General features: G+C 38.3%; 1 protein-coding gene across 2 annotated transcripts in view; it reads left to right on the top strand.

The window, feature by feature from the left end:
* Positions 1-1,439: 1,439 nt before the first annotated feature.
* The window catches only part of ercc6l (excision repair cross-complementation group 6-like), a 41,139-nt gene continuing 26,495 nt past the window's right edge, over positions 1,440-16,083 (top strand). For both annotated transcript variants that reach the window (XM_069193422.1, XM_015351115.2), the window contains exons 1-2: positions 1,440-1,743; positions 12,025-12,066. In XM_069193422.1, coding sequence (XP_069049523.1) covers positions 1,676-1,743; positions 12,025-12,066 — 110 coding nt within the window. In that variant the 5' untranslated portion in view covers positions 1,440-1,675. The remainder of the gene's footprint in view (positions 1,744-12,024; positions 12,067-16,083) is intronic.

The raw sequence follows: 16,083 nt of genomic DNA, 5'->3' as shown, positions 1-16,083 counted from the left end.
TCCCTTCAGGACTCGCGAGGAGGTGCTGGAACAGGAGGGCGCGGAGTATCCCGGGAAGCAGCCAGTTCCAGATTTCACTGGGCCAGTAGGGGCTGATGGGGCGGACTGCCAGACTCCACCTCGATGCAGCGGGTGCACTCACCGGGTGCCGCAGAGGCTGTAGGATTGTGTGCTGGACGTAGGCGGGCTATTTGATGCTGGCGGGACGCCAGACGTCTCAGGTGAGGGCAGTGTAGCGCATTCGCCTGGCGCTGCGGCTGAAGGCTGCCTGGCTGGGGTACGTGGCGAGGGGCAGGACGGGAGTAGTATTGGTCAGGGCTGGGACTAGGAAAGCCACTGACCAGTGCAGCTAACCCATTGCAAAACAGGCTTACAGTTTGGCGAAATCGACCGGATTCTTTTAAATAGTTCCCTGGTTTGGGAGCCCTGTTATACTTGTACCCAATTTCCACCCTATCCCTGTGTAACTTCCCCGAATATACCCCAGTGTGTTGCTCTCTCTGGAGCTTGCTCGTTCTCTCTCACACTCTCACTCTCTTTCTGGGGCGCGGGGGTGCTGTGCTGGCTGTGCCGAAAAATAAAGCGCTTTTTTTCAGCCAACGAGTGTCTGAGTCACTGTGTCCGTCCTCACCGAATCTGAAAATACTACAATAATATATACATATTATAATAGCTATTATGCACTCAGATAAGGTAGGCCTAGTAGTAAATAATATATGCGGCCCACGAGACTTGCTTTTAGCCACGGTTGCGGTACAGTTGATAAAAAGGTTGAGAACCACTGGTCTAAGGGGTTTTAGTGTGGGCCTCACCCTGTGCATTGTGAATTTACACTCCTCACAGTTGAAGGATGCCTCTCTGTCCCCAGGTGTAATAGTTAATATACTCAGGAAAAGTTTTATCCCCTCTACAATACTAATCCAGCAGTGTAAAATATATTTCTTACTTCTTACTCTTTCTCACTATTGTTGCAGATGTGCCATAGGACAAAACTATTATATTTCAATTAAGTATATCTGTACCTATTACTTTTAAATACTGGGACAAAGGCATTAGGACTTGAACATCTATGGTGAACAATATTTTGACTCCTTTTCCCTAGAATTTGTACTATTGTTATTTTAGGTAATAGTGCAGAAATTAATAAAAATAGGCCAATGTAAGAAATAATAAAATCTGTTCAGTTATTGGGTGTGTCCAGTCTTTCCGGGTTTACCCCCTCCCATCAAATATATTTTTTTAAGTTTTAAAATCAGACGAGTTTCGCAATTTTTTTAATGTTGCCAGCTAGAATAGACTGTTTTATAGGGTATTTAATATATTACAATGAAACTGGCTCCCAGTTCATTATTGTGTAATTAATGAGATAGAAATACGCGTGTCAAATATGATTCCATGGTTTGTAACAAAGTCAAACTACATAAGCGGATACTCAGATAACAGAGGCCTGCTTCCTTGTTTGAGCGAGAAAGTCATTGGACGTTTCACTGCATAATTTCTTCAAATTTCAAAGGCAGGAACTTTGATTGGCTACAGCTTTTGATGTTGGTGCTGGCGCGCTTAGAGTGACTTCTTTTGATATTCTGCTTTTATGGTGGGGGAAGCTAGTAGATTTTGTGTAGTGTGGAACTTGAATGTTTGGCGTTTTGTGTAAAAGTGATACCAGGCCAATGAAATGGAGTTACTCCAGTGTAGTGAAATGTGCGCATCTACATTGGATGAGTTGGCAACAAAATATGAGAAGTAAGTGCAAACTGATTTGTATTTGCTATAGTGAATGACAACATATGTATTCTTTCTCTTCCGTTTCGTTTTAGTATTCTATTCGCTTGCAGTTTTTTAGCCGCATATTTTGTCCTCTTGCGTTTTGTGACGATGTGCATCGGTATAAATAATGTTAACTTTACATTGCTCTGGATTTTACGTATTGAACGTACACGGCTAAGGGCCTCACTGCAGAAACAAACCGGCGCTGAAAGAAACAAATGCAAATGCAGTACATTACATCAGTCGATTATGGACAACCTAAAACATTTGATGTACAAAAATGATTTATTAATGGTTACTTGACCTGGTGTTCAGAATCTCTCTTCCATTTGTCTGCCATTTAGTGCGGCTGTTATAAGCCAGCTAGCCCGAGTACTGCACTGCGGTGGTTGATCAAGTGGGTTCCCATGTCTGTGTGGATTATATTTGGGTTGACAAGTGTTCTTTAAAATTCAGTTTTACATTACATTAAGAACTAAAATTTTCCATAATGTGCAAAGTTGTGGCCTTCGTAACTACTATACACAAAACATTGGGCAAATGTGGAGTAAGTTATTCAGCCATGTTGAAGCCAATCCTGGTTTCTTTCAAGAATCAGTTGTACCAGACCTTCGGTATGCTAGCTAGCGCCCTAATTTAAAAAAAATAGGCTAGATGGCCCACATGGCCTCATTGTGTTTGTATTTTTTCTTATGTTCTAAAACACTACCTTAATCTTAATAAACATAATAAGAAATTTAGTCTTTAAAGTGTTAATAGAAAAATCATTTTTGTTTAAATTGGATCTCAAAGCTTTATATAAAGAACTGACTCCTGAAAGTACTTTAAAAATGTTTGTGTGCAATATGAAATTAAATATAATCTTCAATGTGACTTACAATAATAAACTTAGGATATATTAAGCATGTTAAACATCCATTGTATCTCTTGTTACTTTTAGGGCTATCTTCAGATATTTTAAGATTTCTTAGTTCAGGTGTTTGGTAGGACTGCTGTGTTAAATGGCTGGCCGTGTTAAGCATACTAAGACCGTTTGTATTGTTACAAATAGTTGATTACCTGAATTGTGAATATTAGTAATTGACAGAGTGGTTTAGGCAATACGTATAATAAATATTCATAACCCCCAATTTGTAAGTGATTCTCCAGAATATACCAGAGCAGCTTGTATAATTAGAGGCAGGTGAATTTTTTGGGGGGTGAATTCAGGCACACTTGGTTAAAAATATTTAATGATGACAATACACAGAGTATACACAACAAAACATACAACACATGAGCTACTATATTTACAGTATGTACAAACAAGTCATTCCAGAGGTCTAATGTTCAGATCACCCAGAAAACCCCCCAGAATTCTACTAAGTACCAATATCTTTTAAAAAAATGCCTGCAGAGGCCAAATAAGATATAAGCTGCCTTTCTTAATAAATGGAAAACGACTTGCAGTTGAATCTGTCTGCAAACCCGAGTGCCACAAAATAAATGGGAGCCTATCTATCTATTCTTTAAATGCACCCTAAGCAGGAAAGACGTCTCTAACCAAGGTATTTTTGACCGAGGAAACACAAGTTCCCTAAAAACACAGAACAGCAAGTTCTCTCTAGCAAGGTTCAAACACTTACAGTAGCTCCAGTCAGAGTTTGTTTGGATGATCATGAAGTAGGGGCTCCAACTCTTAAGTTCCAACTCTTCCTGACTCCTCTCTTGTGGTCTGACCTTCTTTCTCCTCTTTTCCTCTCGTCCTGTTCTTTTTCTTCTCTCTTTGTGGTCTTAATGTGATCTTATGTGGTGTGTTTCTAAACTGCCAAAAATGCTGAGATTTTAATCTTTCAACACTGCATATATAGCCTTTGTTCCAACCTCTGTGAAAAAGTATTTTGCTGTCCATTCTTTGTTGAACACTCTCCATTCACTGTCAACTTTCCGCTTCTTCAATCCGCTCATTTTGGCTCAGGTTCCCTCACACTAAGATGGACCCACTCTAATTGGTGAATTAAATTGGTAAAGCAGGGTTTCCCAATATTTTTTGGTCCGTGCCTCCCTTGACCTATCAAATTTTCCACATGCCTCCCCTTTCTCACAAATAAGTTCTATGGCAGTGAGATATTTTACAAAAGATTATAAATTTGAAAAGGAAATGATGTGTCAAAATAAAAACAGTTGATCCTTTTTGTTTTATTTTTAATCATTTTCAAAACCAAAATACTTTTTGGTTAATAATGACTTTAAAAAAAGTCAGCATCTTTGTAAAATGCAAAAGTAAAAGTTTTACATGAATGTTTTTATAGAAGGGGGAGAAATACAATGTCTTTTTTGTGCCTCTTAATGTGTAGGTAGGCTTGTTTAATAAATTATTAACATAATTCACCAAAAATAGTGGGTATTTTTGAAATGGCAACGTGCATCTCCTTCTCGCCATTGACTCTTGATCTGAACTTGGATTTGATAACCGCAAGTGCTGAAAACTCAGCCTCACAAAGACAGGAAATTGCAAAAGGAAGCAGAACTCACAGAGCTGTGTTGCTTATTCCTTGGTACTCTAATAGTATGAGTTTTTTTGCATTGTGCTACTTGGTGCGCAACTTTCTATGATGAAAGAAGAACTTTGCTAGGGAGCTTGGTTAGAAAAAGAAGCTTTCTGTTCATTCATTTAGCTTGCGTGAAAAATACTCACGAGGCTTGCTTATCAAACTGCTGTGAACAGTTTCCAAATTACGTTTCAGTTTATTGGGAAGCATGCACTCGGCAGACAACACACTGAGGAAATTCTTCAGTGCCCACAATTGTGCACGTGAAACAGAAATTCAAGAAACTGCCATCATACTTTCTGTATTTGGTTTCCGTTTCTCTTTAGAACTAGGCTCCATGTCCTTCACGCTTTTTACTCATATTTAAAAACCTCTAAATAGCGATTTTGTAACAAAAAAACTCACAAAATGACCACTCATAGAAACACCAAAGCTGTGGTCAACTGGTATGCTGCTTATAGACTTCAGATTCTCGTGGCCAGTGTCATTTGACACAATCTACTATTTTCAAATCCGCTAGGTAGCGTGCTACTCATACATTGTGTGCATGAACAGCGGGTTTTGCTTGTAATAAATCTTTCTTCGACTGGCGATACCTGCGACACCTCTGACCAACAATGGTGGCGCGATGCAAAGTTTGGAACCACTGTGGTAAAGCATTCATGTGCCATCTAACGGCACAAATAATGAAATGTAAGAAAAAACTGCACCAAACAAACTGGAATATGGCGAACATTGATTCATTTATTTTTTACCTCAAGGGCCGGTTACAACTGACCCGCAGGATGTACTTTGCCCACAGGTGTCTTCGAGACACTTCCTAGTCACATATAGCTGTAACAGTATTTTGTCTGTAAAATCAGAAATACCAAATACCCATTACTTATGATAGGTAAAGTTTTGTATGCTTTAATTTTATACAGTATATTTGAGACACATGAAATAAAGACCTTGTATATCAACGATACAAATTCTCATTCATTGTGATGATTTAATTTGTTAAAATTTAAGTCAGAATATCCAGAAATGATTATACAGTGCTTTAGTGTTTGGGGGGCTGAAAAAAATGTTATTTTGTGATTTATTGGACAAACCTCCACCCATTAATTTAAGCTGAGGGTTTGAATGTATTTATAAAACATAAAGTGATTATATTTTTTTCAACTTTAATAAAGGCACATATTAAGAATATTATAGTTTTTGTCTGTGAAATGTTTTTAGTGTTTTTGTTTTAGTACACTTAAACCCCTTTAATGTGGAATATTTATATGTTTATTGTTGTGATGCTGTATGCATTAAGGAAACTCCCCTTTTTCGAATATAATAGAGGACAGGTTAAGGCTTGGACAGCATGGTTAGTATTGCTGCCTCGCAAAGGTGGGGTCCTGGGTTCAATTCTGAGGGTTTTATCTGCATGGAGTTGTGTATTCATGTGGGGTTTCTCACACATTCCAAATACATACTTTTAAGTTAATTGGCTTCTGGCAGTTGTGTCAGTGTGTGTGCCTTGTGATGGACTAACATCCCATACAGGGTGTATCCTGCCTTTTGCTCAGCTTGCCAGGTTAAGCTGCAGCATCCCCCATGACTCTTTATTGGAAAAAACGGTTAGGAAATGGGTGGATTTTAAGGCTCATATATATCTAGAACTGTTCAAGTGATTGAAGACAACCTTCAATATATTTTCCTCTTTAAAAATTGGCATCTTGGTGAAGTCGTTTTTGTTGTTTTGGCATGTTATGCCGTGCCTAGTTAAAAATGAATTTGAGTGTTTAAAAATTAATAAGAGTGTTTTCTCTTTGAAATGCAATTAGGTATAATTTGAAGGTGTGTTGTCTTGATCAGATTAAATCATGTTTGTAATAATTTGATTACATATGTTTCAGACCTGTTACACTGGATCCAGAGGTGGTGGAGAGCAATCAGTTATGTTAATTTAACATTTATATATACAGAATGTAGAACATTCTAACAATGTGTTATTACAGTAATTAATACTAGATATTTTTGTGCATGTGTGTTAAACCATATTAGAACAAAAATGATTTGGTGTTCATTCACACCCCATTTGCAGGTCATTATAAGTATTGCAACAAATTAAAGTAGATTAAATTGGTGTTAAGTCAGTATTTGATTGCATAAAGCTTACATGCAATAACTTCAAGTCTGCAACCCGTTGGCATCACCACATTCTTGATATGTTCCCTTTAAATGGTTTGCCAAGCGTTAGCCATTTGTAGTCGTTGTCTGTTTGCGGAATTTAGTTTTCTCTTCAACAAGTATAGTGAATCCACAATGGGATTCAGGTTAGGTGCACAGTAAGATGCAATATTTTAAGCCCTGCACTCTGGAAATTGTTTTTCTTCACAGATCCAAACTTTTCTGACATCAGTTGTTGTTGTCTTTCGTGGATGACCTGGTCTTTGACAATTTCTTACTCCTCCAAATTTTTCTTTTTCAAGACAATGCATATTGCTGATTTTACCCAGTCTCTCTACAGTGGTTTCAATTGAATTTTCTTTGCTCCCATCTTCACAATTGTTTGCAATGCCCAAGTAATAGAAATACTTGTTAACCTTTTAGTCTCAATACTTACAGTATGCTCACTTGAAGTTGGGGATTGATATTGTTCTAATGTGGTTAAACATGTACCCAAAAACAAAAGATGAGACTCTATAGCCTCATTAATCTTTTGGTCTGGAATATACATTTTATTAGTACATAAATAAGAATAAGTCCCAATCCTTTTCCCTTTTGCTGTATTAATTATATATGTGTGATGGGCTTCACTGGGATATTGCTATTGACCATATTAGTAGTTTTAACTAGAACATAAAATTAAGTTAGTATTATATGGAAATGAGTTTTTAAATAATTTAAATGAACTTTATCTTTACAATTAATATTGATTTCATGAAACACTCAGATTATTATCAGATATTATCAATTTTCCTTTTATTTTGACATGAACCTTAGGCAAAGCATTGTTGTACAATGGACCAGGCAAAGGTTTGCAGCCTTTGCAGTCTATGTATGCTTCCACAGGTATGTACTCAGATTGCTATACAATGCTTGGTATAGAATTGCAATTCGCAGATGTCAATGAAAGTACCTTTTGTAAGTGAAACAAAAAGATCTGTTATGTGTAATATAAATATTCACAAAGCAGTCTTATTTACTTCAAAGGAACGAGTAAAGGTTTATTCCATGCTGAAAGAAAAGAAAAGAAACGCAATGTTTTGGCTGTGGAACCTTCTTCAGGTGTGAAAGGGCCGAGTTAGTAACAAGATTTAGATTAGTGAAAGTAGTGGGTGTGTTGATGTTTTTTTTTTATCCTTATCTGCAGTGAGGAACTGGTTAAGTTTGGAGTAGACGGATCCAATGAGATTTAGTTATATGGGGAAGATGGAAAAAAATACTTGGGGAAGCATTCAAGTATGAAATCATTAACAGAAGCAAAATGATTATTAGCATGGGTTCATACAATGTCTCTATATAAGTGCTTCTGACAATTTTAACAGAATAAATATTTTCTTAGAAACACATTTACATTTTATTATATAAATAAACTGACTAAAATATTTTTGTCGCATAAAAATGAGACTGTAGTCAAAACTTAAAAGTGAGTGACTAGAAATTAGTAGACATTTTATCTTCTAGTTGGGAGCTATCCCTCTCTGCCTGGAGTAGCAAAAGAGGAGCTAGTGCTGTTGGCTTGCATCATCAGGTACTGCTTTTGTGCCTAAATTCAAGTACTACTTTCCAGTTTTAATTCAGCAATTGAATAGATAAAGGCTGTTAAAGCTCATTATTTGTTGAGTGGAGTATTGCAGGGAAGCAGGGCTGTGCAGTTAGAGTTGGAGGGGGTGGAAATGAGCCCTGTGGTGGAGGCCAACTAAGCAAGAGGCCCGAGTTGCTGAGATTGTGGAAGGTAGGGCCATCTACAACTGAGCTATCCTGGGAGGCATGGAGCAGTTCCTAAGGGAAACAGGCTTAGGGTGGCTGCACTGCGGCTAACCCACCCTACACACACAACAAATCCCCAGATAAGTGTGCCAGATGCCTACAATTGATAAACGGCAGAGTGGGTGAAGGTGCTAGCCAGTTTCATGTGCGGTGGGGCTGTGCAGCTGAAATCCTTGGTTGACACTGGCTCCATCATCTTGCAATTGAGCCATGAAGGTCTGTTTGTGTTGCTGTGAGACTGCAAGGTCATGTGGAAAGAGACTGTTTGGTTGCTGTGTGCAGTGACAGGTTGCACAGAAGCCAAGTTATGGTGGTGGGTGCTGCCTGTGAAAGTGGGAGATCACACCTGGCACCAAAAGTTCTTGTTAGCCCCATGTGGGATTCCTGCATTCTGGGCATGGACCTTCTTCAGCAAGCAGGAGCAACCTCTCCCAAAACCTTCTGAGACCTTTGGGATACCCTAATGTGGTTTATGTTTCTGCTCCTTGGACCCCTACAGTGGCTGTTGGTAGGTGGAGCTGGCTCCAGACTGGCTGGCTGAAGACTTTATTCCCCCTGGGGAGGGGGCTGTGGCAGTTTCAGGTTATATCCTTTGACCTGTGTAATGTCCTGGTCACCTTTGAGCCGCTGTTGGAAAGAGTGCTGGCATAGGTGCCATTGTAAATGCATGTATGCAATCTACTTGGACGATGTCCTGGTACATGTGTCCAATTTCGATAAAGACATGGTAAACCTGTGGCTCGTGTTCTAGTGTATCTGGGAGGCAGGGATGGGGCTGAATCTAAAGAAGTGCAGTCTCCTGCGGGCAAGGGCACTGTTCTTGTGACATGTGGTGAGTCACCAAGGGGTTTCCATTGACTTGAAGAAGGCAAAGGCTAGCACAGTGGAAAAGGTTTGAGGGTTTCTAGGCCTGGTGTCCTATTACTGCTGGTTTGACTTGAAACCTGATAGGAAGCCAGTACAAACACCCAAAGACAGGATTAATGTAATTGCTTGCTTGTGACCCGAGGAATGAGGAATTGGTTAGTGGTGTTTCTCCAGTATCTGTTGTCAAGCTTCTTAGGGTGACCAGACTTCAGTTCTGTGGAGGTTGGCCAAGAAACCTTGGAAGAGGAGGCCAAAGAAGTGGAGCTAGAGCCAACTAGGAAAGTTGGGGAGGCCATAATGTGGTGACTGCCTTAAACGACCACCTGTCCAGTGCATTGCTGTCTGTACCTAGACCAGTCAGGAAGAGACACCTGACAAAGAGACACTTGGAGAGTAGGAGGGGGCAGTCTAGCAATTTCCCTTGGTGATAGGGTAGGGCTATTACGTTAGGTCTTTAGGGGTATTTGTACGGATACCCAGGAAATGAAGGGACACAAGGAGACGTAGTACTGTGTGTTCTTACCAGAACTGACCTGCAGCTAAGAAAGACTGTCTTGCACTTCTTGTTTTATTTTCAAGTTACAAGTTCAGTTTGGGAATAGCCCTGTCTGTACATTAAAATGACATCAATAAAATAGTTCTTTCAATATGTCAAACTCAGTCACTCATATATTAATATCATACTCATCCGGTTTTAAACCCTGCTTGCTATGACTACAAATCTGGCAAATTTACCTACACCATTCTCTGTTTCTGTCCTAGCTTGCTATTGCACTGCATTGCCTGCAGCTTCCCTCTTCTGTTTTTTTCTCTTTCAACCAACATGCCGGTTCACTTTACATCTCATAGCCCTGCTTAGTGCCACCTTAAGCAGCAATTATGACATCCTTTGCACATCCAAAGCTCATTCATAAATTTTTAAATAATTCCTTTTGGAATACCATTTGGTACCTATAATTTGAAGGGTTTAGAAAAGCAAATAGCTACAGTGAAGTTGAATATAATTACAAAAATTGTAACTGATTACAAATTGTAAGTGATTTCTCCAGAAAATACCTGAGTGGTTGCTATAATTAGAGGCATATGAATTCTTTATTCTTGGGCAAAGCTTTGTAGAAAAGAGCAATAATCTAGGCATGTTTGCTTCAACAAATGTTTATTAACAATGACAAGACAAACAAAACTACAAATAACAAAACATACAACTAGTGCTGGGCAATAATTCGATAACGATAATTATCGCGATATAATTTTCCTCGATATAATTTTAACAAAAATTTTGATAAATGTTCTATATATATGTTTATGCTTTGGACATGATATGCTCATGCGCACAAAATACTGCGCAAGTGCGCGTGCGTGTTGCAGACCGGGCAGCTAACGTGGTGTTTACCCACATGGTGGTGGCTGACAGGATTGTGGTTAGAGTGGAGAAATGAGAGACACTGAAGCAAACGTAGTGCTGCCAAAGACCAGCTCGAAGGACGATGACTTATTTCTCGATCCCTGAATGACTTTTTATGTTTAGCCAGGACATGGCTCACACAGAATGATGCGATGATTGCTGCTTTCCCTCTTGTATTAGAGGGAAAACCGACTACTGCTAGTTGATTCTAATTTTTCCACTTTTCGTTTCTATAACTCACTTTTAGTGGGAAAGTCCACATCATACGTTTTGTGTGCAGTTTTGAAATGTTGTTCTATTATTCCTTTTTTCTCGTAGACGCTAGCATTGCAGATTTGAATGCGAAAGTACAAAAAATAATCATGCTCCCGTTCCTTGTGGTAACTGTAAGTCTCTTTGCTTCATCATTTTTGCACAAACACTACAACTATCAAATAGGCAATCAAACTTATCAAACTTTTATCGAATTTGTCACTGACAGTCTGTTTCGTTCCACTATCCACTGTAGCAAATGTGGGCTTCGTGCAGCAATAACCGAGAGAACGTTCTTGGGTAGAACACACAACACTATTTACGGAGGTCCTGTAGCCTTTTTTTCAGTGTCAGCCAGCACTCTGGGAAGAGACTTTTAACAACACATTTGACAAGAGTTAAACACATACAAGGGCAGTAAAATGTACTACATTACATGCACAGATCTGAATGAATTTTTAGGCTATCGAAAAAGTAAATAGTCAGATAGCCCATTTATTTTTTGCCAAAAATTATTGCAAAACATTCTTTGCATTTTGTACAAACAAGGCGTCCGAGAGCCCTAATGTTCTAGTCACCAAGAAAACCCTCCAGACTGCTCTTAAGTACTAATCTCTTGAATAATGCCTTCAGAGGCCAAATAAAAGAGAAGGTGACTTCTGAACAAATGCAATACAACCTGCAGTTAAATCTCTCTGCAGACCCAGGTGCCACAAAATATATGGTACCCCTAAGCAGGAAAGACTTCTCTAACCGAAGTATGTTTTACCCAGGTAACCCAAGTTCCTTAAAAACACAGAACACAAAGCTCTCTCTAGCAAGGTTCAGATACTTGGTTCCAGTCAGGTTTTGCTTGGATGAATGGAAAGTAGGGGTTCTCGCCTGGCACAAGCTTTAAATTCTATGTCCTCCGGAATCCTTTCTCTTCTCTCCTCTCCCTCTCTTCTTCTCCTTTCCACTTTTCTGTTGTCTAAATGAGATCTGATAAGGTGTTTTTCTGGATAGCTCATTGACAATCATTAACACACAACTTAATTACCTAGATAGACCAGGGTAAACTTTACAATTGTTATTGATTTGGAACCCCCCACATCTCAACAAACATCCCCTCTGCATTGCAGCCAGAAGTGTTTACACTGCCAGGTGTCACAAACTTTATCTAAACTCTAAGAGGCTTCCTAGTCACCTAAATCTTATTTAAGCATTTTGTAATAATCTGATTTCTTTTTGTTCTAGATCAATGACACTGGATCCAGAGGTAGTGGACAATTATCAGAGGTATGTTCATTTGCATAAAGTTAACCTTTAGTTGCTTCCCCAAGTACTGTGCCTTGTAAAAGTATTCAGACCCTTTAACATTTTTCAAACGTTGCTGGATTATAAATGATACATGTATTTTTATTGTAAACCCACATGCTCAAACTGATTTTTTTAAAGATCAAATTAGTCAGCAGATATTTAAAGAAACTCAAAAACTGAAATACACTGCTTACCCAAGTATTCAGACCCAACAAATTAATATTTGGTACAGCCAACTTTTACCTCAACAACATCTTTTATTCTTTTGGGATAGGTGTCTATCAACTTTGCACAAAGGTTAGGAGTGATGTTCATCCAGCTCTTGAAATGGTTGACTGATGCACCCTTACCTTGCTATCGGCAAGAGAACGCCCCAAAATGATTTGAAAAACTCAGTGGTTTATCTCCTCCATGTTCGGCTGGTTTTTGAGGAATGGGCTTTTTAGGCAGCTTCCACTTATTGGTTTATTGAGCTATCAGTGCTTACTAGTATCTTTCATATTTTTTGTATCTATGCATTATTATCAGCTTTTCTCTAGCTTTCTTAGGGTGCTCTTTTGACTTCAGTTTCAAACCTTTCCTTCAGTTTTACTGCCTGACCAGTGATCCCTAAACAGACTTTTTTTCCTAGTAAATGTGACAGACACTTAAGTGATGCACAAGCAGAGGCCAATGGTGAGGCCTCTATGTCCTCATTACTGCAATTTCTTTCACCTGTGTGAATCTTGAGCTACAGAAGCATAGGGGTCCTGATACTTATACAACAACATATTTCACCTTTTGACTTTGTCAGAAGATATCTTATTTGTCTTTAAAAATTGAGCATCTAAGTTTGCAATAGAATAACAGATTGGAAAAAGATGTTGCTGTTTACAAATAATACTTAAATTTTAATACTTTTAAAGGGTCTGAATACTTTTGCAAGGCACTGTATATACAGATACATACAGAATGTAGAATATTAGAACTGTCATAACTGTAATTAACTGTAACAATAAACTAATACAGAAATGCATCACATTTTTCCGAGAATACATTCCAGGAAAGGGATCTGTGTGAGTCGTCACTAATAGAGACAATGGACATGGGTGCTGTTTCTGTACTGGGATAGTGAAGTGAAGTTAGTCATTTTTGCTGCGTATTATTAACTTTTTAAATGTATTTTGAGATTAGAAGATAAAAATGAGGGAAAAGTAAAGACATTTTCATAAACATATTCTTTATAGAATATAGAAAGCTTTTGTTTCAGAATAAAATTGTGCATATGTGTTAGAACAAAAAACGTTTTCATGTTCGATAACCCCCAATTTTAGGTTAGCATACCATAAGTATTGGGACAAATTAAGTTAAATTAAACTCTAAATTAGTAATTGACTGCATACACCTTACGCTGATTTCAAATCTGTGACCCGTTGATATCATCAGACTATTAATGTTTCTTATAAATCTGCAAATCCTTAGCTCCAGTGACTTTCAGTTTTTGTCTGTTTATGGGTTTTCTGACTTCTGACTTTCTGAGTTTCTTCTTCAAGTAAAAATCATGTTCAATAGAATTTAGTTCAGGAGAGTCTTCTGCTTGAAGTGTGTTTATATATTTTCAACCTTGTACTCTAGAAATTGTCTTCAAACTGTTTGGCTGTTATTTTAGGGTTTCTTCACAGCTCTAATGCTTTTTCTGAAATTTTGCTGTTGCCTTTCTTGGAATACCTGGTTTTGACTCATCCATTAGTTTTATATTTTTCAAGATATTCCATATTGTTGATTTTGCTAATCTCTGCACTGGTTGTTGGCTGGTCAAACCATTTTTTAATTTTTTAAAAAAGAAATAAAAAATAAGATACAATGATGTGTTCCTGCTAAACTTAGACATTGCATGACTTTTAAAGTTATAAAAACAGATTTAAATAGTTAATAACCACTTTTTATGCATGGAAAACGGGTGATTTTTCTTCCTCATGATCATCTTAGAATCTTTGTGTAAGCTGTAAGTTTTTTGCTTCTTAGTTAAATGTTTAAAATACTTGAATTTTATAAACGCAAACATAAACACATTTTTTGTACAGAAAAAAATCACATTTTTTCTCTTCCTGTTATGCAGGACAGATCAGCAGGTCTTTTTTTCCCCAATCAGAGGCTCTGAAAATGGCGTAGCGCCCACTGCACTCCGTCAGAGGGGGAGGCGCAGACCTTAGTATTGCACAATGGCCGTTCTATAGCATGGACTGCGTATGGCACCAATTGCGTCTGCATTCATAACTTAGTGTATGAAATTAAACAACGTAAATCATCTTCTTTGACTTCTAAGTCCCTTAATTATCATTAAGCACAGCTTTCTCATTATTATTATTCTTTTTTGATGCCATCGTTAGACAAAGCAGGGACGTGTTGTATTTTCTAATGACATTACACATGGAAAGATTACTGATTTTAATCGTCTTTAATTTTGTTATGCATTTTAGAAAAGTTTAATCTATACAAACACCACAAAACTATTCTCGATTGTATTTCCGAATGTAATGTCACACTTAGTTCATCGTTTTAAATACATCGTTTTAAATTAAGAAAGTTAGGTACTAGCACAAACTATTAGTTATCAATAATGTTGTGGGAAATCCTTCATCAAAGGAGCAGGACACAGTCCTGTGTGGATTCAGTTGTTTTATTGAGCTCAATAATGACATCAATGCGCGTTGGGTCTGCCCCGCAGAACAGACAAACCGCAAGGGTTTCCCAGCTCTTATATACAGTATGATCTCAGGAAGATGTTTTGTTTCACCGCTTCATGTGTATTCGTCTTGCCCTTTGATATGTAGCATGAGTTGACCAGTTGGTCCTGTCTCAAGTCCTGTCCTTTGATATGTAACATGAGTTGACCTGCTAAGTCCTGTCCCAAGTCTTGTCCTTTGATGTGTAGCTGCAATTGTTGGAGCTGCTTAAGATATGTTAAAAAAGCCGACATATTACATAATGTGCCTGAATTAATACTGTAGTGTTGAATACAGATAAATTATATATATATTTTCCATCAATAATATATATAATTGTTTTATGTTCTACTTCAGTCCCTCCTGTTAACCACCTAGCGATAACCCCGGTAGGTTACCTATTACCCTCCACGTACACATAGGCAGAGCCCGTCGACTCATTTGACCTGACGTTTTGGGTAATTTGCACTCCTCTTACAGCCTTAGCCATTCCCTATTGGAAGGACCTGAGCTTGGGAGTTTTAGATTTGATTTCCTGAACTCTGTTGAAGAACTGGTGGTGTGGGTGAGGGATCAGTGGTAAAACCCTAGTTCCTCATATCTGACTAGAAGGCCAATTACTATTTCATGAATAGAAATCTCACAGTTTGGTAATAAATAATGATGCTAGTCACAGGAACTAGCACTGAGGCTTCCGATGTGGCAACTGCCCAGTGTCTCACCAATTGTGTCATGAGCTATTTACACACCAATCATCACAGAGTCTGCCAACCTGCTCACTATTCCATGCTCCAGACTGACTTTTAATTTCCTCTTCTTGAATGATTGTCCTGCCTGTTAATTACTGGATACTGCAAGCTAAACCACCTCTCTTAGTTCTCCATTTTCAGTCAGCTCTGCACTCCACCAGAGTTTAAATGACACTAACCCTCTAGTGTGAAGGAGCCTGACACTTGTGGGCAGAACGTGGATTCCAGTGGCACCAAGCAGCACAGCCTTTGCAGGCACACCATGCCTCGATAGCGAGAAAAACAGCACTGGGTTGGCGACCTCTGTACAGCCCTTAAAAAGGTAGTGATTGGCTCAGAAGAGGTTATATCAGAACTGGTATTATTTAACATATAAGCACTGCCACAAGAGAATGTAATCTAATGGACTGACTCAGTGCATTACTTACTGAGTGGTCACCTGAGCTATTACACAGATTATATTTTATAACCTCTATGGTCCTTGTGATAAACTCTGCTTTCCTAGATAAGCTTAATTACTAAAATACTAAGCAGAGCTATCT

This window comes from Lepisosteus oculatus, chromosome 8 (genome assembly GCF_040954835.1).
Source record: "Lepisosteus oculatus isolate fLepOcu1 chromosome 8, fLepOcu1.hap2, whole genome shotgun sequence".
Taxonomy (NCBI): domain Eukaryota; kingdom Metazoa; phylum Chordata; class Actinopteri; order Semionotiformes; family Lepisosteidae; genus Lepisosteus; species Lepisosteus oculatus.
Note: the sequence above shows the minus strand (reverse complement) of the source record. Positions and strands in the feature narration are given on the sequence as shown.